This window comes from Mus caroli, chromosome 1, assembly GCF_900094665.2.
Source record: "Mus caroli chromosome 1, CAROLI_EIJ_v1.1, whole genome shotgun sequence".
Classification (NCBI taxonomy): domain Eukaryota; kingdom Metazoa; phylum Chordata; class Mammalia; order Rodentia; family Muridae; genus Mus; species Mus caroli.
The window spans coordinates 85,298,620-85,321,265 of record NC_034570.1 but is presented as its reverse complement, the minus strand read 5'-3'; the positions used below and the strand labels follow the sequence as shown (position 1 = coordinate 85,321,265).

General features: G+C 54.6%; 1 protein-coding gene across 1 annotated transcript in view; it reads right to left on the bottom strand.

The window, feature by feature from the left end:
* The window catches only part of Gpc1 (glypican 1), a 28,527-nt gene extending 7,066 nt beyond the window's left edge, over positions 1–21,461 (bottom strand). Inside the window, exon 1 of the mRNA XM_021159869.2 lies at positions 21,009–21,461. Coding sequence (XP_021015528.1) covers positions 21,009–21,174 — 166 coding nt within the window. The 5' untranslated portion in view covers positions 21,175–21,461. The remainder of the gene's footprint in view (positions 1–21,008) is intronic.
* Between the last annotated feature and the right edge of the window lie 1,185 nt (positions 21,462–22,646).

Here is a 22,646-nt window from a genome sequence, read left to right as displayed (position 1 = left end):
TAGGAGTACTGTGTGACATAGTCCAGCACCTCAGGAGTGCAAGGAGAGTCCTAGCAGGGCTCCCTGAGAGCCAGCTCAGACCTCACATGGAGGGAGAGGCTGCCCGACTTAGGTTGGGGACCTGACAGAGGCTTTCAAGCCTGGCAGGTGCCTCTGCTCGGGGGAGGAAGAAGAACTCCAGCCTCTTCTTAGCCCAGGCCGGTCTCAGAGGCCACCTGGCTGACAGCAGAGTGGAGTGCCCCATGAATGTTCTGCAGGGCCTGTGTCAGCACTCTGCAAGGGCCCTGGGTACCATTCTGGGGTGAAGAAAAGCGTGCTCTGTGCAGGCACTGGGTCCCAAACAGAGGCCACTCAACCCTGGCCTAAGGTTCCCACTAGCTGGACACATTCCCAGTCTCCATAGTGTTCTGGCTGAAACTCCCTCCCCTGCCATCTATCCTGGGCTGGTGAGCTGACCTGTCAGCCCTTGGTGGCACTGCAGCAGTACCATTCAGGACAATATCAACTGCCACTTGCTGACAGAGGGTTGCTTTGGGCCTACAATCGGCCTCAAAGTGTCCACCATGGAGCCCTTACAGTACACACCCGAGAGTCTCCTGGCATCAGAAGAAAACCTCAATGGGAGAGGAGGCTACAGCGACACCTTTTACAGGGAATCTGAGGCTTGGAGACTGGCTTTTGTCCCAGTTGGGGGCTGAGTTACTCAGGACTGGGCCTATGCCTGACCCTAATCTGTTCTACTCCCTTCTCATAGGGTCACACTGCTGTCTCTGAGCCTAAAGACAGAGCCCTACAGTCCCTACAGGGACTGGGTGGATCAGAGAGGCAGGGGCAGTGGCCCAGCCTTAGGTGAAAGGTCTGGAAAGAGGGAGAGGTCAGCAGGGATTCTAGAAGCTTCCCTCGTGCAGGAATGCTGATTTTGATGTTATGGGGAGCCAGTGAAATGCAGAGTTTCCAGAGCCCAGAGTAGGTGCCAGGGCTGGTACCTGGGCTTTATCCTTGCTGACGGGTTGATGGGAAAGGCAGGATGTGAAGGACTCCAGGATGTGATACTGCAGGCTGCCATCAGAGGTGGGGGACTGAGCCAGAGGGGAGTGGACATCTTGTCAAGAAGCATGTGGGGGCAGGAACCTGTGACCTCAGGATGAGGCCATTATGTGTTAGGGGACCTAGACCCCATTTCTATGAACCCTTCCCCCTCCCCTGAAGCCAACTGGGAGTGGAGATCTCTGACTAAGGAGAGATTCTGAGGTTGCATTCACCCTCAAGAGCTTGTTACATGATCACATCCTTGTCTTTAGCAAGCACGAGCATTTATGTGTGCTGGATGGTGTGTGTGTGTGGGCATAATGCAGAGAGGAACTGTGTACAGCCTCTGTGATTTTGACCTGACATGGAGGGTATATATCCCCAGATGCCACCCCTCCATCCCCAGGTAGGACAACCTTCAGATCTGCTCTCCCAGGTCTCAGGTTGAGGGCCTGGCCTAGCCCTCCTCCTGATTACTAAGGTATGGGAGCTGTGCTTCATCCCAGAACCCTGTGGGGACTTTTGGCCTCACAGGCTGAGTCCCACCTGGTTTCAGGGTCCCCAAAGGCCCACAGAGCAGGGCAGTGGCTGACAGCTGGTAGAAGAACAGAAGGAATTGTATTCTGATTCAAGGGTGCTTGGGGGAGTCAAGAGAAAAGGGAGTCAGAGATGGGAGGTGCACACGGAATGCCCCTCCCACTGCTCCCCTACCTGGTACCCTCTGCTCCTACCACTCTGCTTCCTCCTGCCCAGGGCACCTGCCTTTCACAGGGGCTGCAGGTCCTGGGAAACAACATGTTATTAAGCACCCAACCTCAAGAAAGGGCTGGGTTGGGGCCCAGACAGCTGGGAGCTGCAAGCCTAGGTCCTGCCCCTTGATCTGCATCCATTGATTCCCTTCCTTCTAGAGTAGGGAGGGCTGAGCAGAGATTATCCACCTGCAAGCAGGCTACAGCACAACAAGGTGCAGGGCCTTCTATTTGCTCTGCTCTGGGCCATGGCCTGCTGGGCTGAGGTGATACGCCACATCTCTCTCTTTGAGTGGTGGGGTTTAAGGGTTACTTCTCTTAGAGGGGGAATCATGGGGGGGCACTGTAGAGGATGACCCATCTCTGACTCCAGCAGTGAGTGGGGAAGCAGCTCTGGGGATGGAGGCTTCAGGTATCAGGATGGGGCCATCCTGGGCTCAGCTGGGACAGGGGCACTCTGCATGTGCAGGTCAAAGGTTTTAGGTGGAAATATTGAGGACCAGGCTGCACAACAGAGCACTGGCAAGAGAGAGGTGGGCACAGCCTTACTGGCCCCTCCCATGGTTCCCGCTCCTCTGACATCCTTCTCCATCTTAGTGGTCCCAGTTGCCACCCCTCACCACATAGACAGAAGAACGAAGCTGAAACAGGAAGAAGTTAATTAAGGACACACACTCAGAAACAGAAACTCGCCCCACTCCACGGCAGGTTCTGGATAAATGAGACCCATGAGACTCTTGGCCAGCTACTATGAGCACACCCCATCCAATGGCCTCCCCTGCAGCCCCCTGGCTCTGCCTGGCCACCTCACCCAGCCAGCCCGGTGACCTGCGTTGTTCCAGTTGCCCCAGCACCGCCCCCGTCCCTCCCTCCCTCCTCGGACAAACACGGGAGTGAAGACACGGAGCCAGAGCCTGGGCACCGGCCTGAGGGCCCCGGGGAGGCTGGGTCAGGCTGCCCAGAAGCCCATGCATTGGCAGACCTGCTTGCTGAGGGTCAAAGATAGAGGAGGCTTCTTAGCTACCTGCTGAGACCCAGCCCAACTGGAACCACAGGTGCTCAACATCAGAACAGCTAAGGCAGGCTCTGCAAAGCTCTCTACACTTCCAGGAAAGCACTGGAGTACATCCCCATCATAGGAACCGTCTCTCCGTTCTACCCTAAAGGGATGAGCGTACCAGCAGCTTCCTCCTTGCCAGCCCTGAAGATGGGTGGGAGTGGAGCGGCAGTATTGTTCCCCACTGACCCCGCCCATCTCTCGCAGAGTTGGTTTCATTTTTCCAGATCTTTCCCTCCTGGGTTTTTGGGGGGCACTACCCTCCCCTGGCACTCACAGATTTTATTTGGGGAAGGGGGTTGTTTGTTTATGGCAGGTTTCCCCCACCTTAGTCCCTTTTCTAAGTCTTGCCCCCAACCCCAAAGCCTCTCAAATTCCAAGACCCCTGCTTCTTGTGACATTTAGCGTGGCAACCCATTGCAGCAAACCCATGGGCAGCAACTGCTCATTTACCTCCTCCTAAATCTGGCTGCTTGCACCCCATCCCCGGCCCCCCACTATTCTCCAGAGCAGACAGCAGCCTGTGGCTTCCTACCTTTCAGGGTCACACCCTCCTGCCACCTGCTGACAGCTCCAGCTCCTGCTCCTCCCTCACAGAGGCAGCATCCCTCTTGGTCATCATCCACAGTCACCCCAGGACTTTAGCAGAGTCCAGCATCCTGATGCTACCCACAGACATCTCTGACCTGACCTCCCCTGACACTTCAGGGACCCAATGCCTTGAAACCCTCCACCTTCTGAAGATAATGCAGAGTCATGCTACCCCCCCCTGGTCCATTCTTCCAGAAGCTTCCTGTACTCATGGGGGAGACGCAGAGTGGAAAGCCCACTTCCTTCACGGTCCCTAAAACACTCCAGCTGGCACGGCTTGGGGGAGTGTAGGGGCATACAGAGTATAAGCTCTCAGCACCGCAGATAAGGGAGAGGCACAGGCTACACTCCCCTCCCCAGCTGCTGGCTCCTAGAGCAGGCCTTTCTGTTGACCGGTGGGTTAGAAGTAAACCAGCCCTCTGTGCTCCTGGGTTTTCCAGCCCCAGAGGCTGAGGGTCTCCAGGACGTGACAGCCTGGAGCAAATGGCCCAGCTTTCTGGGGGACTACTCACTGTCCAGGCTCCAGGGGGGCTTTCACCACTGCTTGCTCCTGTTCCCCAACAAACCTGTCTAGTTCCCGGGGGTCACACCCGAAGGAAGACATTTCAACTCCATCTCTGAAATTGGAAAAGCATCAGGCACAATCCCCTCCCCGCCCCCACCTCACTCCCAATACTTTTCCACCCTCCTGGATGCCTTCATGATTCCCGAGCCCCTGCCTCCAGTTCACCCAAATGGCAACATCACCAAGAAGAACCTCCATCACGAACAGGGACCCCCTAACTGGGGGGCATCGGCTGCTGGCACTTCTATGGACTCGGTGGGAGGGGTCATCTCCGGGCAGGCAAGGGCTCCTGCCAGCTGCCTCTCCAGCATCAGGCCAGGCCCTGGGCGAACAAAGCCTGGGCGACACCTGCAGCTCCTACCGACCGCTGCCTCCTCCGCAATGGGGATGGTTCTGTACAGCTGGAGCCGGTAAGATAAGCCGGAGCTGCAGATGCAGGCGCCTGCTCTGGCGCCGCAGTGAGGAGGGGGCGCTGGTGCAGTGGGCGCGGCTGGTGCGGAGAGCTGAGTGCTGCGGCAGGCAGAGGGGGGCATTTGGAGGGGGGCTGCGGAAAGCGGGAGATGGAGGGAGAGGAGAGAGGGCGATGTGATTGGCGGGGAAGGGGCTTGCCGCAGTGGGCGCGGCAGAAAAAGGAGGGAGAAAAGCGAGCGCCAAGGCTGTGGCGGCGGGGGCGGGGTGAAAGGGGGGATGGGTTCAGTAGAGGAAGGGGGACTTACTGCGGGAAGGGGGCTGCGGCAGCCTGAGGGGGTGCAGAGGGAGGAATGGGGTAGAGAGGAATATCTAGGATGGTGCAGCACAACTTTAGGGAGATGGGGATAGGATGGAGGTGGGAGCTGAGAGACATGAGTGGACATCAGGGCTGATGACCAAGCTCTTGATGGGAAGGGAATGAGACAGAGATAGGCTGTAGTGGGGGTACAGCTGTGAGAGAATGGAGCTGAAGATGAGAGGTGAACGCATGGAGGAGGGGGAATGCAGACAGGAATGGTGATAGAGATGGCGCCTAGCAGACGTAGCCTAGTACCAGCTTAGCGGAAACCCTCCTGGCCTTAGAACCCCTTTCCCCACGGCCGCTCCAATAGTGTCCCCAGCTGTGGATGCACTCCGGATAGCAAGGGCGATTCCAGCGCCAGTGAGTTGGTCTGGCAAATGCAGAGCAGCAGAACTCAGCAGGAAAGGCCAAGATGAGGCTAAGGGGCGCCGGCGTGGCATGGTGGATCCCACAACCTAGGGCAGCAGGGCAGTGGCAGTCTCACTGGTGCACACGGCTGAAGGCAGCTTCCTGGGACGCACCTCCTCCCGCAGCCTTCACTGGCGCGTCAGCACCGCCCCCGTCTCCCTGGAAACAGTAGGCGGCTGCGGACCCCCCCCCTCCTCCCCCTTCGATCCACGGTGCTGGCATTTCGAAGGACTTGTGGATCAAATCTCTGCCTTTGGGCTACTAGCCCCAGCCCAGAGGTGGGGGTGGGGTGTATCTGGTGCTGTGGCTCATTGGCCTCAGCAGGGCACATACTCATCAGGAACTAGCTAGAGAGGACCATGGATGGCTAGACCTGGAGAGAGACTGCTAACTGCATTGAGGAGGTCCCTCTCTGGTAGAACATCAGATCTCCACTGCTGGGCACTCAAAGGTCACCGCAGTGTCCCAGTCCTTCCTATTACTCCCTTCCCTGAGAACCCATCCTCAAAAGCCCCTGCCTCCAGTTCCCTGATACACTTCTCTTAGTCGTGCCAGCCAACCTAGCTCCAAACGCTACCCAGGCTGCCTCTTCATCTATGCTCCTGGCCCTCCTGGGACAAGGGCAGCTCCCCAACCCTGTTGATCATCATCCCCTTTCCAATCTCTGATTCCAGATGGGGAAAGCCACTTACTCACATTTCTTCCTTGAAATGGATGGGTGCCCTCAGCCTTCCTAGTCAGTCACACTACTGGGGACACAGGAATCTTCTGGGCAAACAGCTGCTCAGCCAAGGGGGCTTTGGATCCAGCAGACTCCCAAATAGATGCTCTCTAAACTGCCTGCTCAGACCACCTCACCAGTGAATGCCAGGTAGGAGGTGCCTCAGCATGGTGAAAGGTCCCACTGGGGCTAACGGTCTTGCCCCAGTGCCTATGGTTTCTTGGTACACATTAGAGATGAAGAGGACCCTGTGTTCATGTCTACCAAGACCACAACTTTTTGAATTGGCAGCAGGGCAGAGCCCACTCAGAGTTTGTAGTGTTTCATCACCAACTCAGTGAAACTCAACCTGGCTCTCTCGTTCACACCCATGTGGGTCAGGGTGGCGATTCAGTCAGGAAGTATATAAAAGGGAGGGTTCGTGCCAACTGCCCCCCGGCTCTACAGCGTTTTCTCATCTAGCTGGCTCACCGGTCCACTTCTGGGCCCTGTCTGGGCCACAGGGCAGCTGAGGAGACCTGTATGACAGACTGGGTCTACTTCCTCAGATGTGTCTACATGGACTAAAGAGACTCAGCCCCGTAAATACCAAATTGGCAGAGGTGGTAAAGAGAGGCCATAACCCAACCAGGATGGAGCCCAAGGCAGAAGCACCAGGCTACTGGCTGCCTGGCCAGCTGTTCCTACTGGTCTGGCAGCCATCCTCCTGGGCATATCCCTCACCTCCCTGCAAAAGTTGTTTACCTCCCCTTCCCCAGAAAGCTCCACTTCCTTTCTTTCAGCTCCACCCAGCAACCATGCTAGCTCTCATGCTAAAATATGTATAAAATATAATACATATAATAGTCAGGGGCACCTTAGACTGGTGTGGACATTTCTGGAACAAAGCTGCTGCTATAACCAACTCAGACCTTCCTCCAAGCAGGTCCAAGAGGCAGAGCAGCCAGCATCTTGTGGTATAAGGGAAACCCAGAAGAGGAGTTCCCATCCACGAGGGCTCCTACTCCTAGCACGACATGGTCAGTGCCATGCAAACAAGGGTCTGGGGTTAGAATCACTTCATCTGTCTATCACTGACCTTGGTGGCATACAGACAGTCAAATCGGCATACCCAAGGTCACACTGGCTGGGAATGGCCACGTGAGCAGTGCTGGCCTCCCTAGATTCTCATCCCAGGGGAATTCCTGGGTGGAAGGCAAAGACTACAGCAAGAGTCAACATGCTCTGCTGAGAGGCAGTAGTCTCGACAGCTTCCCTAGGCTGGGCTGTCCTGACAGCACCTCTGCCCAGCAAGGGCATGCATGTGGCTTCTAGCTGTGGTCCCATAACTCCCTGCAAGCACAATTAGAGGAGGGTAGCAGGGAACTTGGATGCCAATTATATTTGATTTTTTACGCGTGTGTGTGTGTGTATCAAATAGAGCCCAAAGGTACAAATGGATGTTTGAATGAACAAACTCTTAACTATAAAATGGAATATTGTTCTGCTTCAACGAGGGAATTCTGACATGCTGTGAGATGGCTGTCATGCTCAGTGAAAGAAGCCAAGTGAGGTCCTTAGGACTGACAGAACCAAAAGAGACAGAGAGTGAAACTGTGCATGTCAGAAGCTGAGGAGAGGAATGGAGTATGTGTGTGTGTATTAGTTTTGACTTTCAAGTTGACAAAATCTAGACTCATCTGGAAAGAGAGCCCTAGTGAGTTCTTATCTAGATCATGGCCTCCTGTGGCCATGTCTGTGGGATCCAGTCCACTGTAGGTGACACCATCCCCTAGGCTTGAGCCTGACCTGTGGAAGAGCGAAGAAAGCTAGTTGACAGCAAACAAGTCATCACCATAGGTGTATCTGCCTCTCTCTGCTCTTTACTATGGATGTGATGTGTCCAGATGTCTCAAGTTCCTGCTTCTGACTTCCCTGTAACGATGGACATGTAAGTCAAACAAACCTGATTCTTCCCTAAGTTGCTTCGAGTCAGGGTACTTTTACAACAGCAACAAAAATAAAACTAGAACAGGGATCAATGTTTAATGGGGACAGAGGTTCAGTTGGTGACAACACACCATTCTGAGAAGCCAGTCATTGTCTACCCACTGGGGTGGCCTGCCTTTTCATGGCTGTGTCTTGCAGTTCTTTGTGGGGGTGCACTGGCTAGTTTTATGTCAACTAGACACAGGCGAGAGTCATCAGAGAGGAGGGAATCTCAATTGAGAAAATGACTCCATAAGAGCCAGCTGTAAAGCATTGTCTTAATTAGTGATTGATGGGGAGGGTGCATTGTGGATGGGGCCTCCCTTGAGCTGCTGGTCCCGGGTTCTATAAAAAAGCAGGTTGAGCAAGCCACGAGGGAGCACACCGGTAAGCGGCACCCATGAGTCTGCATCAGCTCCTGCCTGCAGGTTACTGTCCGGTTTGAGTTCCTGTCCCGACTTCTTTCCATGATGAAGAGCGATACAGAAGTACAAGCAGAATAAACCCTTTCCTCTCCAACTTGCTTTTTGCTCATGGTGTTTCGTCGAAGCCATAGGAACCCTAAGACATGGGATGTGATCTAACTGAAGTCACTGTCACCGGTGGGCATCCACCCACAAGCACACAGTTCAGCCGGGATGACTGAGGTTCCCAGAAGTGATGTGACTCACCCACATCAGACCCTGGGGCCCGCTGAGCTCCTTCCCCCGGCCCAGGCTTGGCTGGTGTGTGAGACCTCTGGAGCTCTCAGGCAGCCAGCCAGTATTCCTAGGGACACAGACGAATGCTCGCCCATAAAACCAGGGCTCCATGGGCCTTGCTGGAGTCAGATGTGGCCACTGCACTGGTCAGCAAAGTTCCTGTCTGGTCCTGGCCAAGCTTTCTGAAAATGAGATCTCAGGCTGCTGGGCAAGGGTCTGCAAGGTCCTGCTAGGAGGCCATCCCTCCTGTTACTGATGACAGTCTCACAACTCAGCCCAGAAAGGCCCCTCCCAACCCCAAGTGCTCCTGGGACTCCTACCCAGCAGGGTTTTGTCACTGTTATTTGCACAGGCCCTACTCCCCAAAGCTCAGACTCACCCTCTGTACTCTAGGAGCAGGTGGCATCATGGGACCACTCTCTGCTACCTCAGTTCTCATCCCTCCTCAGGGATGCTCACACAGCTATCTACTGAGGTGACTTGGTCCCACCTTGTCTACACTCAGGCTCTTGCCAGTGACTGCTGGCAGGCAGAGGGCTGGCATAGGGATCCGGTGGGTGACACGGCTGTGTGTGCATAGGGCTCAGGGCAGGCATCTTGGATCCCTGGAGGTAGACAGTTGAAGGAAGGAGCCATGCTTCCCTACGGGAGTATCAGGACTGTGTCAAGGCCTGGGATCCAGGACAGGGAAGGCCTCACTGCTTAGCTGCTACCTGCCCAGGCCTGGCAAGAAGCTGGTCCTGTGACACGCTCCTGTTTCCTCCTGCCTTTCCTGAGACCTGAGGTGTTCCCATCCCTCACCTCCATTGGCTTCTTTTCTAAAAGTCAGCTCCCACTTTTCAACAGCAGCCCTGAGAGTGATTGCTGGCCTGCTACCCACACAGCCCTGTCTCTACTGCTGATGTATCCTGGGGACACTGTCCTGGCATGATGGCTTTCCATGATGGGACCAGTGAGCAGTAGCTGAGTGGCTGACATGACTTCAGGAAGGAGCACTGTAGGACACTGGCTAGGTCCTCCCTGCCCTGTGGCTCCTCAGCCTCCCTGGATGCCTGGATGCTGATTCTGTCGCTCACAGCCTGCCTGGAAAAAACAGCACCATGGAGGACCCAGCCTCCCTGTTTCCCAGGAGCTCCTCTGAAGGCACAATACAGAGCCCAGCAGCCAGCCCACAGTCACACAGCCAAGTGAGGGCAAAGCTCGCTCTTGAACTAGGTGGATTAGCTAAATCCAACAGATCAGGCTTGGATTCAGTGAGGATGTTTCTCAGTGTTCACTGCTGGCTAATGGGCACTGAGCAGGTCACTCTCCTGACATGGTTCTCAACCAATGGTGTGACTTTCTCCAACAGCCTAGCCCAACATTCCTTCTGAGTCCAGTGTCACTGTGCCACTGCACACAGCACCCACAGCCCAAGAGCACCCATCCATATGCCTTCTGGTCTCCACTCTGCATGGCTCTGATGTCACCATACTGACTGACCCCAGACTGCCCACTCTGCCAAACAGAAGCCCTGGAAGCCTGGGAACAGAACTTGGCTGCATCCTGACACCCAGAATGCACTGTGTCTTCCAGGGCAGCTTGGGGATCTCTACTCCAAGGAGGCGCTAAGGCACCCAACACTGAATTCACAGAGCTGTCTTCTAGCCCTGCCCTACTCTGAAGACATTTGCCACCTTTGGTGTAACTACCACCCCCGTGTTGGTTAATATATTCATTTGGCAGGGTTCAGGATCATCTAGAAGATAAACTTCTGGGCAGGCCTGTGAGGAAGTTTCTAGATTGCATTGAAGTGGGAAGACCCATCTGACATGTGTAGTAGTATCTCTTGGGGTTCAGTGGTAGAACACTTGCCTAGCATATACAGGCTGTGGGTTTGATCCTGTCCTGGCTAGTATTATGACAACCTGACACAAGATAAGTCATTTGGGGAAAAGGGAACCTCAGTTGAGAAAATGCTTCCATAAGAATGGCCTATAGTGCAGTTTTATAATTAGTGATTGGGGGCTGGAGAGATGGCTCAGTGGTTAAGAGCACTGACTGCTCTTCCAGAGGTTCTGAGTTCAATTCCCAGCAACCACATGGTGGCTCACAACCATCTGTAATGGGATCTGACGCCCTCTTCTGGTGTGTCTGAAGACAGCTATAGTACTCATATACATAAAATAAATAAATCTTTGGGCTGGAGAGATGGCTCAGAGGTTAAGACAGCTACAGTGTATTTACATATCATAAATAAAATATTTTAAGAAATAAAATAAAATTAGTGATTAATGTATTATGGATGGTGTCACCCCAGAACTATTGGAAAGTCTTAAGGAACAAGCCCTAGGCAGCACTCCTTTATGGCTTCTGCATCAGTCCCTGCCCTGTTTGAGTTCCTGACTTCTTTGCAAGAGTGTGACCTGAGGGGTGTAAGCCAAAACAAATTTCTTCCCAAATTGTTTCACCGTGTTTATCTCAGCAATAACCTAAGACAGACCTTCAGTGCTGTAAGAAAACAAACCAAGAAGGCAAGCTGAACCCCTGAATTTAGGAGCTCTTGACTGTGGATACAATGTAACCAGCTGCTTCAAGCTCCTCCCACTGCATCTTCCCAATCCCAATTTACCTCCCCCTTGAACTGTAAATATATTTACAAAATAACTTCCTTCAATTGCCTTGTCAGTTTCTTGCAGCGGCAACAAAGTTGTTATTATACCCTCTTCTTCTTACCCCATCTAGCCTTAACCCTGTGACTAGACCCTTCTCTGGCTCCACCTCCTGGGTTTTGTTATCAGCTGCAGGCTTTTGCCAGAGGTTCAGCCACAGTGTAACAGTGCATGATCCTCATCCCCACCTCCCACCCTGTTGAAGGCCTGCTCGCCTACCTTCTAGTTCCTTTTTCATGACTTCTCTCTGCTCTCTCAATACCAGGCTAGACTCTGCTACTCTATGTTCTTGGGTTTGGCTATAAATCCTGCTGAGTTTTGTAGGAAACAGAGGCTGGTTTCTGAGGTCGACAAAAAGCTCTAAGGGCCCAGCCCAAGGCAAGAGTCCCACCAGATGAATAACACAGAAGGCTGGGGCCATCATATTGTGACTCTGCAGGTGGCTAGAGCTCCCCCCCCCCCCAGACAGGGTTTCTCTGTATAGCCCTGGCTGTCCTGGAACTCACTTTGTAGACCAGGCTGACCTTAAACTCAGAAATCTGCCTGCCTCTGCCTCCTGAGTGCTGGGATTAAAGGTGTGCGCCACCACGCCCGATGTGGCTAGAGCTTCTTAAGCCACCTCGATGATATGTCAAGAGAAAGCCAAGACTGCACTGCAGGACAGTAGTCTGGGAGTCCTGGACTTGTCCTGTGCAGCCTAGGGTTGGGTCACTTCAGCAGGTGTGTGGCTCCAAGGCCCTCGTTTCTTAGCACTTCGTGGTGCTGGGGACAAAACCCAGGGCCTTGCATGTGCTAATAAGCCAAAGATCCACCATGGAGCCACACTTGTAACCCTCCCTATACTTATTGTTGTTGTGTGTGTATGTGTATGTGTGGGTGCTGTGCTCATGGGGAGGTCAGAGCATAACTCTGCTGTCAATTCTCTCCTGCTTTTACCCGGGTTCTGGGGCTCAAACAGGTTTTGAGGCTTGTGCAGCGAGCACTTGTATCTGTTGCATCATCACAGTGATCTCCCTGCACTTTTAAGTGATCTGTGCAACATCTGGTTGTGAGTCAAGCAAGGCCATGCTCAGAGGCAAACTTGACACATGCCAGCCTTCAAGGACCCCATTAGCTGCACAGCCTGAAGAGCGCTCTGTCTGCCGCTAGGTATCAGCACCAAGAACAGCACCCAGCACACAGTAGGTGCTCTGGCAGCACCCCTAGAGGTTTTAGAGTACCCCGTAACCCTGCCATACATCACCACTGTCCACACTGGTGATCACACTCATTTCTTAGCTCAGCCCTCGGAATGGCAGGCTCTCTTAGTCACTCAGCTGGATTTGGGCTCCGTTCTGAGCCCCAGTGCCATCTGGTGGAGGCTGTCAATTTTTCAGAGCTGGGTTTAGTTTGGAAGCATGAGAAGGCTACGGAGGCCAAGACACTTGGGCCTTCTCTTTGACCCGAGGAACTAGCCTCCATCTCCCACAAAACTCAAAGAGCGTTTGTTGGAACACTGCAGAACACAGTGGTGTGCCCTTCCCTGTGAACACACCATGTTGTGAGACCTGGTAGCTGGTTTACTGTTCACTGGAGTTTCAAACTTACGGCAAGTGTGCTATATTCTAAGCTATCTGCTACAAAAGTAAAGGCACATGAAAAATATCAGTGGTTTTTACACTGGTCAAGCCCCAGGTTCTGTTATTCCCAGCCTGGATGGGAGTCAGTCACCTTACCCACATTCCTGAATGCTGAGTTTCATTTGTGTTCCTATAAGGACCCCGGACTTGCACTAACACTTTAATGCCCAATTGTAAGCCTTTGGATCCAACTCCACTTCCTCTCCCTACCCAAGGTCCCCCTGACTTTGGTGAGCCTACACCTCCCACTTAAGTCCTTCTCATGGTGCCACTGGAGTTTGTGGAAGATCCTAAGAACTCACAGAGAAGAAAGCTAAACATGGCACCCACGAACTGCTAGGAACAATGCATTACCAAAGTTCCACACGGTGGATTCTGGTCAGGATTATCACATCACTCATAGAGGGCGTGCCCAGGGTATCTGACCTATGGCCATCAGCCCAGAGCCCCATATGAACACATGCTGGGTAAGATGTGCCAACTTGGAGTCCTAGGATATCAGGATGTACAGAGAGTTCTGGGTACTGTTACAAGAGTGTAGGAGGGACAGAAGTTAGGAATGGTGAATTACTAGGGATTTTGGTAACTTACTAAGAATTACAGTGAATTAGTAAGAACCTTCTCCTTCTAGATAACTGTGTGGTCCAGTGTGTCCCGAGCTCCATGACAACTGTAGATGTGTAAACGTCTGAGCCAACCCCAGCAGCAGGTGGCATCATCTTTCTCCCCAGAGACTGACAGATGGTCACAGGTGGGTGGGATGTATTCCCTGTAGCCCCCAGAGCCTCTGATGGGCACTTGCAGCCACGATGCTTGAGGACACACTCAGACGTCACCATAGGTCACCTTCAGATTGGATTCTGAGGACCACAGGTAGCCACAGACAATGAAGATGCCCCGGTCACAACAGGAGGGATGGCCACCCACAGATAACCGTCTGGGATATGGTCAACAGCTATCTTTAGTGGCTGGGAATCCTTCTGAAGGTGTTTCTGAGGCTACAGTAAGCCAGAACGGCCTATGGGGAGGTGAGCCACCTGTTCAAGGTCTCATCAGCGCCCTCCTGTCCCACATCTGGTAGTATTGCTACTCGAACACACCATCCTCACTAGAGGCTGGTGGGTTTACGACCACTGTAGTCTGAGGACTACTGGGTTTTGGGGGTGGGGGTGTCTGGAAGTCCTGACTCAATTTCTCACTAGATCTTAAACATGTTGAGTCAGGGGCTAAAGGAAAAAGGCCTTACAGCCTGGCCAGCTTGGCTTAGGCATCTGGGACCAATAAAAGGCCAGCTCTGATCTTAAAAGATCTACCTGGGTGTGGCCAGCTGAGGATGTGCCGAGTTTACACCTCTGTCCCTTCAGTCAGCTAGCCAAGGCCCTTTAGGACACGCTCCCCTAATCTAATCTTTCCAGTGCTGGCTTCTGATGCCTTAGTCCTCTGTCCCTTTTTGCACCTGAGGGAGTCTGTGGCTCGAGAACTCTATCTCCGCCCTATGGTCTCACTCTTGCAGTGTGGACACTATTTCAGTACCTATGAGACAGGCTTACTTAAAGGTCTCCTCAGTTTAAATAAGGCAGTGTGAGTACCCAGGTTAGTACCACGAGCTGGGACCCACACAGGCACTTGCCAACTCTGGGCTGGGGCACTGACTTACTCAGACTATAAATAGGAACTAGTCAGGGTATCAGACCTCTACAGAGGCTCCACCCTGGCTTAATCTCTGGGACTCAGTTTCCCATGTACATGCTAAGCAGTGCTCTGCCCACCAGCGGCTTTGGAGCACTCATCCCCTAGGTAGATTACAGGGCTTCCTTTCTGAGCCACCCAGACACAGGCCCTAGCACTGGCTAGAGGCCAACTGAGCTCGCCTCATCCACCTGTGGTGCCCACACAAAGACATACCATGTTGACCTCCTGGCACTGGCCTCCGGGTTCGGTCCACAGAGGGCCTGCTCTCGGTCTGTTTTCCTCTCTGTCCTGGCCCTGGCTTCCCAGGGTTGGGGGAGATCGGGCAGATGGCCAGGGAGCAAGATTGACGGAGCCCCCAGGGGCTGCCCTGTCACCTGGCCAAGTCCTCAGGATCTAGGGAGCGTTTTGTACAAGTGAGCAGCAGCCTGTTTGGCTGGCCCTGGCCCCGGGGGAGACGGCCTGTTTGGCATGCTTTGGGGCTTTCCACCAAACCCAGTCTTGTTCCCGCCCCTTGCTCTCCACTTTCCTTGAAAATCTGTCCTAGGGTTGAGCCTCCCATCTGGCTTGACTCTTCTGTTCACAGGTGGTCTGTCTGAGGACCTCTGGTGCCACTGACTGCCAGCCAGGGGTCTTCAGACTACAATCCTGGTTCTGTGACATACCGCAGAGATGTTTCACTGGTTAGCAGTTATGGGTCGGGCCACTGAGGGAGCATTGTTAGACCTAGCATATCAGCAAGAAAACCCTGGCCTGCCACCATGGAAGGAAGGTCTTCTGGGGAGGCAGGGGTCAGCCACGGGGAGAAGCTCTGATGAGAGGACTTCAGGCGGGCAAGGTAGGTGGGGAGAGGTGTGACTCTGAATGAAACAGAGAGCCGAGATTTCAGCAGCCGGACAGAACATGCTGAATCAGCACCGAGAATGCGATGTAGACATCATGGGGTCCTTCCTTGTTGAGTCCCCAAAACCCCGTACATGCGAGTATGATTCCCCCATTCAAACTCAAGAATATTTGTGAGGTTTCTGCAGACATTAACTATTAAGAGTATATGAGCGGGCCCTAATCCAAGACAACTGTTCTTTTTAAAACTGTGTTTTTATAAGAAGTTTAGAAATAGATATATGGGAGAAGCTATGCAAAGATTAAAGTGTGGGTTTTTAAGCCAGGGACACCAGCACATCTCAAGGATGCTGGGAGACGCTGGGCTCATGTTCTCCCTCCGCTGCACAAAGGGAAGACCCTGTCTGGTGCCTGGCCTCAGGCTCCCAGTACCCCAACCATGAAGCAATGTCTGCAGTCACATCTTCCCGTTTGCTGTGCTTTGGTGCTGTGGTTCTGGAAATGAAAACACTAGGATTTCCAGGGCTGGTCCCCTGCTTGGCACACAGGGAGAACTTGGGAGTGTTCACCATACAAATGGACCCAAGACCTGCTCAGGTGAGATTCAGAGCAGGAGTGTATATGCCTGTCAGGGAATGTTGGGGACAACAGTGGCAGAGGTGGCCCTGGGTGAGCACAGGAGGGACTGATCTAGGGGGATGGAGTTATATGCCAGGGCAATGAGAAGCCAGTGGAAGATAATACTGAGGGCATAGGCAGAGGAGAAGCTGAGGGTAGGTGGCTCCTAAGGGAGTCACCAAGGATTCTTGTCACTCAATGGGGTGGCAGGGAGTTCCCCTCACACTCAAGAGCTTCCCTGGCATGGGGTGCTGATGGGCAACAAGTTAGACATATAGGCACCCCTGGCTCCCCCCGTGTTCTGGTAAGAACCCAGAACAACAGCCTCTTCATGGTGTGGGTGGTGGTGGTAGAGCTGAGTTCAAGGAAGAGAGGACCATATCAACCCAGGGAACCATGCCTCAAAACATATGGGAGAATTTGAGCATTACAGGTGCCGACCCAGGCCTGCTCTTAATCACCACCAAGAAAGGCTGCCAGCAGGGCATCAGCAAGGTGCTTGGGTTCCAGGTGAGAGGCAACAGCCTAAAGCCACTAAAGGACATGGGTAGCATCCAACGCCACATGACTGTGCCCACAGTCAGGGTAGGTCAGGGCTGGACAGAGGCTCGAACTTCATGAGCGGGGGGTGGGGGGGGGGGGGGGTGGTGGTGGTGGTGGAGGTGGGGGCTCTGCTTATGTTCTGACATAGCTAAGACTCTGAAATCCCTCCTGACCCAGCCTGAAGAGGACAGTCTTGTTTAAGGAAGAGTCCACCTGTCCCTGCAAGTGACAGCCGGACTACAGGACCCATGGTATAAATGGAGGTGTGTTTCGCACACTGGCTGAACCTACCTGGCTCTAAAGTGCATCCCCGCTGCTTGGCTGGCATACATGACAGTAAAGCCCCAGTACTTTGGTGGGTGAGGTGAGAGTAGGCCTGTCACTAGAGACTTGCACTAGTAGTCTAGTGTCACTATCATTGTCAGAGCCCCTACCATATTCCTTGGCTAGCCCTGTGTACAGGGCGTCTGCCAACAATTCTTTTGGGACCTGGTCCCATCAAGATCAGCTTGCCTCTCCCAGTTATTGACAATCTGAGGTTCTGTCCTTGGCCCACAGGAGGCAGTCAGGATACCTCTGTGCACACTTTGGGTCACCCCTGTTATATGTCTAGAGCTAGGGAAGACATATAACAGTTATATCTATATAATGTCAGTTAAAAGAATTTCTAGATCCTAAGAAGGAGCCAAAGCAGAGAGTCAGAGAACAAAGAGTAGCTGAGAGGCCCACAAAACCTGCACTGCAAAATCCTACTTCAGGTCTCCAAGCTGAGACAGCACCATGCTTCCAGAACACAGAGCCTTGGAAAGGAGGTCTGCTCCGGCTTTACTGAGGAATAGCTGCCAGCACAGGCTTTGACGTTTGTCAGACAAGGCCCTAAGAACGGTATGTGGCCTCTCTGGCCTTGATGTCCTCTTCTCTCCAGTGGCTCACACAGTCCCTCTCACCCAGTGCTCTTGGGGTAGTTGTGAAAATGCCTCTTTGGAGCCAGTTCATCAGGAACCCTCTCAGCTGATGGACACTATCACCTGTGCAGTGTGTGCTGACTCTGCAGAAAGCCTCTGGAGCCCAAGAGAGGAAGTTTCCATGGAGAAACAGGATGGCCTGTCCAGCACGAGAGCCGCAGTGCTACAGCAAGGACCCAGGTCATTGCATCACGCAGACGGCCGTGCTGGAACATGGCTCCCTTGGGCACACGTAAGCCCGACGACCGTTGTGCTGGGGATGATGAAAGTCAAGCTCTAAGCAGCACACTAGGGTATGAGGACCACCCCAGGCTTCAGGCTGAGCCACACAGGGGTGTCTCTTCCTGGGCAGAATAGGGTATGCAGATACTTTCAGTTCAGGGTGGCGAATGTGCCAGTGACTTCTGAGAGCCACAGACCTTAGTTGGCTTCTGTAGAAAGTCAGACAACTCCTAAGAGGTGGAAAGGGCATACAGGAACAAGAGGACTTTGGATTCCAAACTACTGTACAGAAGGCCAAAGCTCACATAGAGACTTAGAGTCCTGCTGGGAGCTTAGTGAATAGTCATTGTGGGGTTTTGGTATGAGGTGCCCACCTTAGCTGGCAGGCAGGCAGGAACACTGTGATTTTAGGGCATCGAAGCTTGATAGTTTTAAGTTCTTCTGATGCCCAGCCCCTACTCTGCCCAGGCTGGGGACCCTAAGGAGGGCTGTGCGCACTCTGCTAAGGCCATCTCCACCTTCCACCTCCAGGCTGCAGTACAGCTGCCAAGAAACACGTGTTCATCTGCAGTTGTTTATAGAGAACCTACTTGGTTGTGGCCAGTGGCCTTGGATGGACTTTGTGTTGACAACAGAGACCAGGCAGGGGTAGTCTCTGACCCTAGAATCCAAATGGAAAACCCTGGTACAGAGCTAACCACACAGGGTACACTTAGTAACATGGCCCAGAACAGTCCTGCCAGCTAAGAGAGACTTGCTTGCCCATGGCTGTGATGAAGCAGTGGGCTCCTAGCAACCTCACCTAGACCTTGCTCCCCAGCAGGGCCCTGGCACAGAAGGAGGATACCACTGTAGTGGCTGCCTCCCCTGGCTAGTTCTCCTCTACGGAATGGGACAGCTGTCATCACTGCTGCCTGGAACGGCCATCCAGAAAACTAAGCAGTGCCTTCAGTGAGGAGCCAGCCTCTTACCTACAGTACTGTTTGATAAAGGGGAAGTCTCCTGCTATTTCTGGTCCCTAAGACTCAGGGGCAGGAAAGGACATCCATTTGCCCATAAGCCACTCTTCCTCTCTCCTAACCACCCAGTGACGACTCCAGTTGAACCTCAGCAGGCACCTATCTCCTGGGGGTATTCCCATATTTCTTATAAGTAGGGATTACATAGGAGCTCCAGGGAGGACTGCGCCATTAGGGGCCACCAGAGGGCGCCTGGTCCTCAGAGTCCAGGTCTGGTGGCACAGAACCAGACAGGACCCTGAGCTTGGCTGCCCTTTGGGCTACTGCTATCTTAGGAGGTCACACTGTTTCTCACTCTACATGCTAATACTCTCTTTAGTGCCCTGGGGCTTGAAGGTATTCTCCCACTCTGAGGGCTGTGAGGTGCAGCCCACGGGGTTCCAGAAAAGTGTGGCACCAGTTCTGAGGTGCACCAATAGGGATGATGGGAAAACATAGGCCCCAGCCTTGCATGTCAATAAATAGGGTGTCTCTGAACAAACACTGGGCCCCAACCAGTATGACTGCTGTAATTCTGCAGGGTGCCTACACACCCCAGCTGGATGGGCATCTACGGCTGTCCTCACAGACATCAAAGCCTTTTGCTTGTCTTGTTCCTAATCCCCCACATTCCCCAACTGCAGGGCAGTAAGAACCAGGCTCTCTGGAAGGACCACACCTCTGCTTCTTTATTTTGCCCTCTCGCTGCCCTTGTCACTGCCTACATTGCCAGTCCCTGCCTACTCGGGCACAGTAGCTGTGGGTGGGTACAAGCTCAAGAAGGTCTCCAAGAAGGCCTTAAGATGGGTGGCATATCCATGCCAAGGTAAGATGTAGGCTGGAAGGCCTCAGGCTGGTATGTGTGCGGAGCAGGGTACGTCTGGCAGGGATAAGAGATACACAAGGATGTCAGGGTATATGTTCCTATTTCTGTGTGTTTGGAGGTGGGTAGAGTGAGCAGGGCACCAACCAAACTATACCTGCTGCTGCCAGGCACCGGGTGACAGTGCCCAGAGAACTGTAGGAGGTGGCTTTGGCAATGGCAGGGCTGTATGTAGAGAGAGGCATAGAAAGGCCTGTTCTGAGGGCATTTGAGAGGGAGATAGTCAAGAGAGACTCAGGCCATGCAAGGTGTCTTGTGGGTTCTGTCTCTCCCCAGAAACAGGGTTCTCCATGGCTGGCTATTTACTGCCATTCCCAAGCAAGTTGAAGCCACAGGCCACCCCTCTGGGCAATACTCTTACTTTCCTCATTCAGAGTGCCTACGACACCAGTTGAGTTTGGCTTCTAGTCTGTGAGCCCCCTCAGTTTCAGAAGAACCCCACAGCAGGAATTCCCTGCTCACCAAGGCCCTGGTGTTAAATTTTTTATCCAGGAAAGCTCCCCACAAATTTAAGAGCAAAGCCTGGGGCTTGGGAGGTCCTTGGGACATTGCATAGGCGCTCCAAGCTCATAAAGATTCGGTTCCCAGAGCTCCTGAGGCAGCAGGGAAGGGAAGGGAGGGGAAGGGCTGCTCTCAGCAGCTGCAGGGCCGAGGCCGCCGCCAGGAGGGCCGCTCTTCTTACAAAGAGATGACAAGGCCCCTGGGCGGGATCCAAGACGCCGACCACCTGCAGCTGGGCTCGCAGCTCCAGGCGGCCCGGAGCGCCCGGTCAGACCACGAGTGTGCTAGGATAGGGGCGCTGGCGGGCACAAGTTCCTAGGCAGGAATCCCCTCGAGCCCTGGGGTCCCCTGAACCGCGCAGCGGGCTCACATTTCCTTAGAACCCAGGCTTGAAGTGTAGGATCTCCCCATAAATCCCACCTAGGCGGCTCCTGCTGTGGATCCGCGTAAATTCCTAAGCAGAACCCTTGACGCCTCTGGGAGAGGTCCGCATAGAGAAGTTCCTAGCCCACTGCAACCGGGATATGCGACCCAATAGACCGTCCCAAAGCTACCGCTTGCTTCGCCGCAAGGGCGGCAGGCACGCTGTCCCGGAGCTGGGATTGCTGCCCCGCCGGCACAGTGGGCCAAGCTGGGGACCAAAGACGCCCAGCTCCAACCCTAACCCAAAGGGAGCGCAGATTGCTATGGGGAAGGGACTCTAGAGCGTAGTGACTGGGAACTGGGCAGCAACAGAGCGGATCGGAGCTCGGAGGCGAGGGCCGTGGGGTATAGACCAGTTGAGGAGCAGGAGGCCACTCCAAGTCCAGGCGGCGGGTTCTGGCGCCCGGAGCTAGCTGCGGCGCGGGTAGGGGCCCAGATCAGACCTCCCGAGTGCTAGGGTCCGGTGCCCCCGGACGCAGCGCCCTTACTCACCCGAGATCTCTGCCTGAGGCACATCGCTCAGGCTAAAGCCCTTAGCCCCGTAGATCTGGCGGACTTCGCTGCAGCTCCGACTCTTGCTGGCGGGGTCCCCGCGGGCGCAGACGACCAGCGCGGCGGCCGCGCACAGCAGCCACCAGCCTCGGGTCCGGAGTTCCATGGCGGGGCCCGCGGCTCCCTGGCCGCCGGTGCGCGCCTCCCTCGGTCCCGGCCGGCCCGCTCAGCCCAGTGTGCGCGAAGGGCAGAGCCAAGGTCCCAGCGCGCGCCGCTCGTGGTCCAGAGGCGGTGGCAGCCGAGGAGGCGGAGACAACAAAAGCCGGCTGCGGCTGCGGCGCGGGGAGCTAGGCGCGAGGCGCGAGGTCCGGCCGCTCAGTCGGGCCGCCTAGAGCGCGGCGGGCGAACGCGCAGCCCCGGCTCGGCGCCTCCCCCGCCGCCCGCCCGGCCCCACGGCGGCCGCGGAGAGGGGCAGGGAGGGGCGGGGAGCGCGGGCGGGAAGAGGGGAGCGCCCGGGCGGGGCGGGGCGGGGCGAGGCGGGGCACGATCGGGGCGCACCGGGCGCCCCTTCGCTCTCCGGAGGGAGAGAGGGAATGCTCTCTCAGCCCAGGCGATGTGCTCCGTTGCCTGGGTGAGATGGGAGGCGGGGCGGGGGGGAGAGCCGGGAGTGCAAAGGCCGAGTCCGGGGTCCCCTAAGGCGCCCCCCCCAGCCCAGCACCCAGGGCGGCGGCACCACCTGTGGGGGCGGGGGCAGGGCGAGGGGGGGCAGCTGAGGCAGGGCTTCCCTCGCCGGACGTGACATCACGTCCTCCGCTGGCCAATCAGGAGCTTCCCCGCCCCCAGCCGAATTCGGCATCTCTTTGCTCCTTTACATCCTTCACCTTACCGGCTTGCTCTCTTAGCGCTTCTACTACTCAGTCCTGGTCCGGTCACTTCCCTACTCACCTGCCGCCCCCTACCCCCCAGCAACAACTCCTACATCCATACGCCCTTTCTAGCCGCCCCTGCGCAGCTCCAGTTCTCGTCTGACGTGTTTTGGAGGAGGATGAGGGGGCTGAAAACTGGCCAAAAAAAAACTAGCCTTCATCAGCTCAGATGACTTCAGTTGATGCAGATTGCCAGCGACTGTTACGCTCCTTCTTCGTGACTGTTTAGGTGCTAGAGCAATGGGGCAGAGGCAGGTCTGTAGGCTTGGGTGCAGCGTGGTAGGTGACCTCTGGCAAAAGGGATAGAGTGAGGAGTTAATGTTGGGCAGCTCAACTCCAGGCCAGGTGTGGCAGACCAACTGTCACGCAGCTGCAGGGATGATTGTGGGGAGAAGGGACCCTACTTGGGACCTACCTGGGAGCTGGCGATGGTGCTGGGTCTGGAGTTTCTTGCTTGGCTGCTGCCGGGCAGCACTGTCCCTCCTGCTGTTCCCTTTATCCTATGAAGAGGCCATCATAGCTGAGGTTAGACTGAATCTAGATACCTAATCTGGGAATGGGAAGAAAACGAGAAGTGGTTTATGGTTGAGAGTCATAGATTACCACTATGTGTCAATAGAGTGCAGCACTCTTGGATTCAGCTGAATCAGGGCTTTGCAGGTTTGTGGCAATACCCCCAATCACCCATGCCTCAGGATGTCCCTCCCATCAG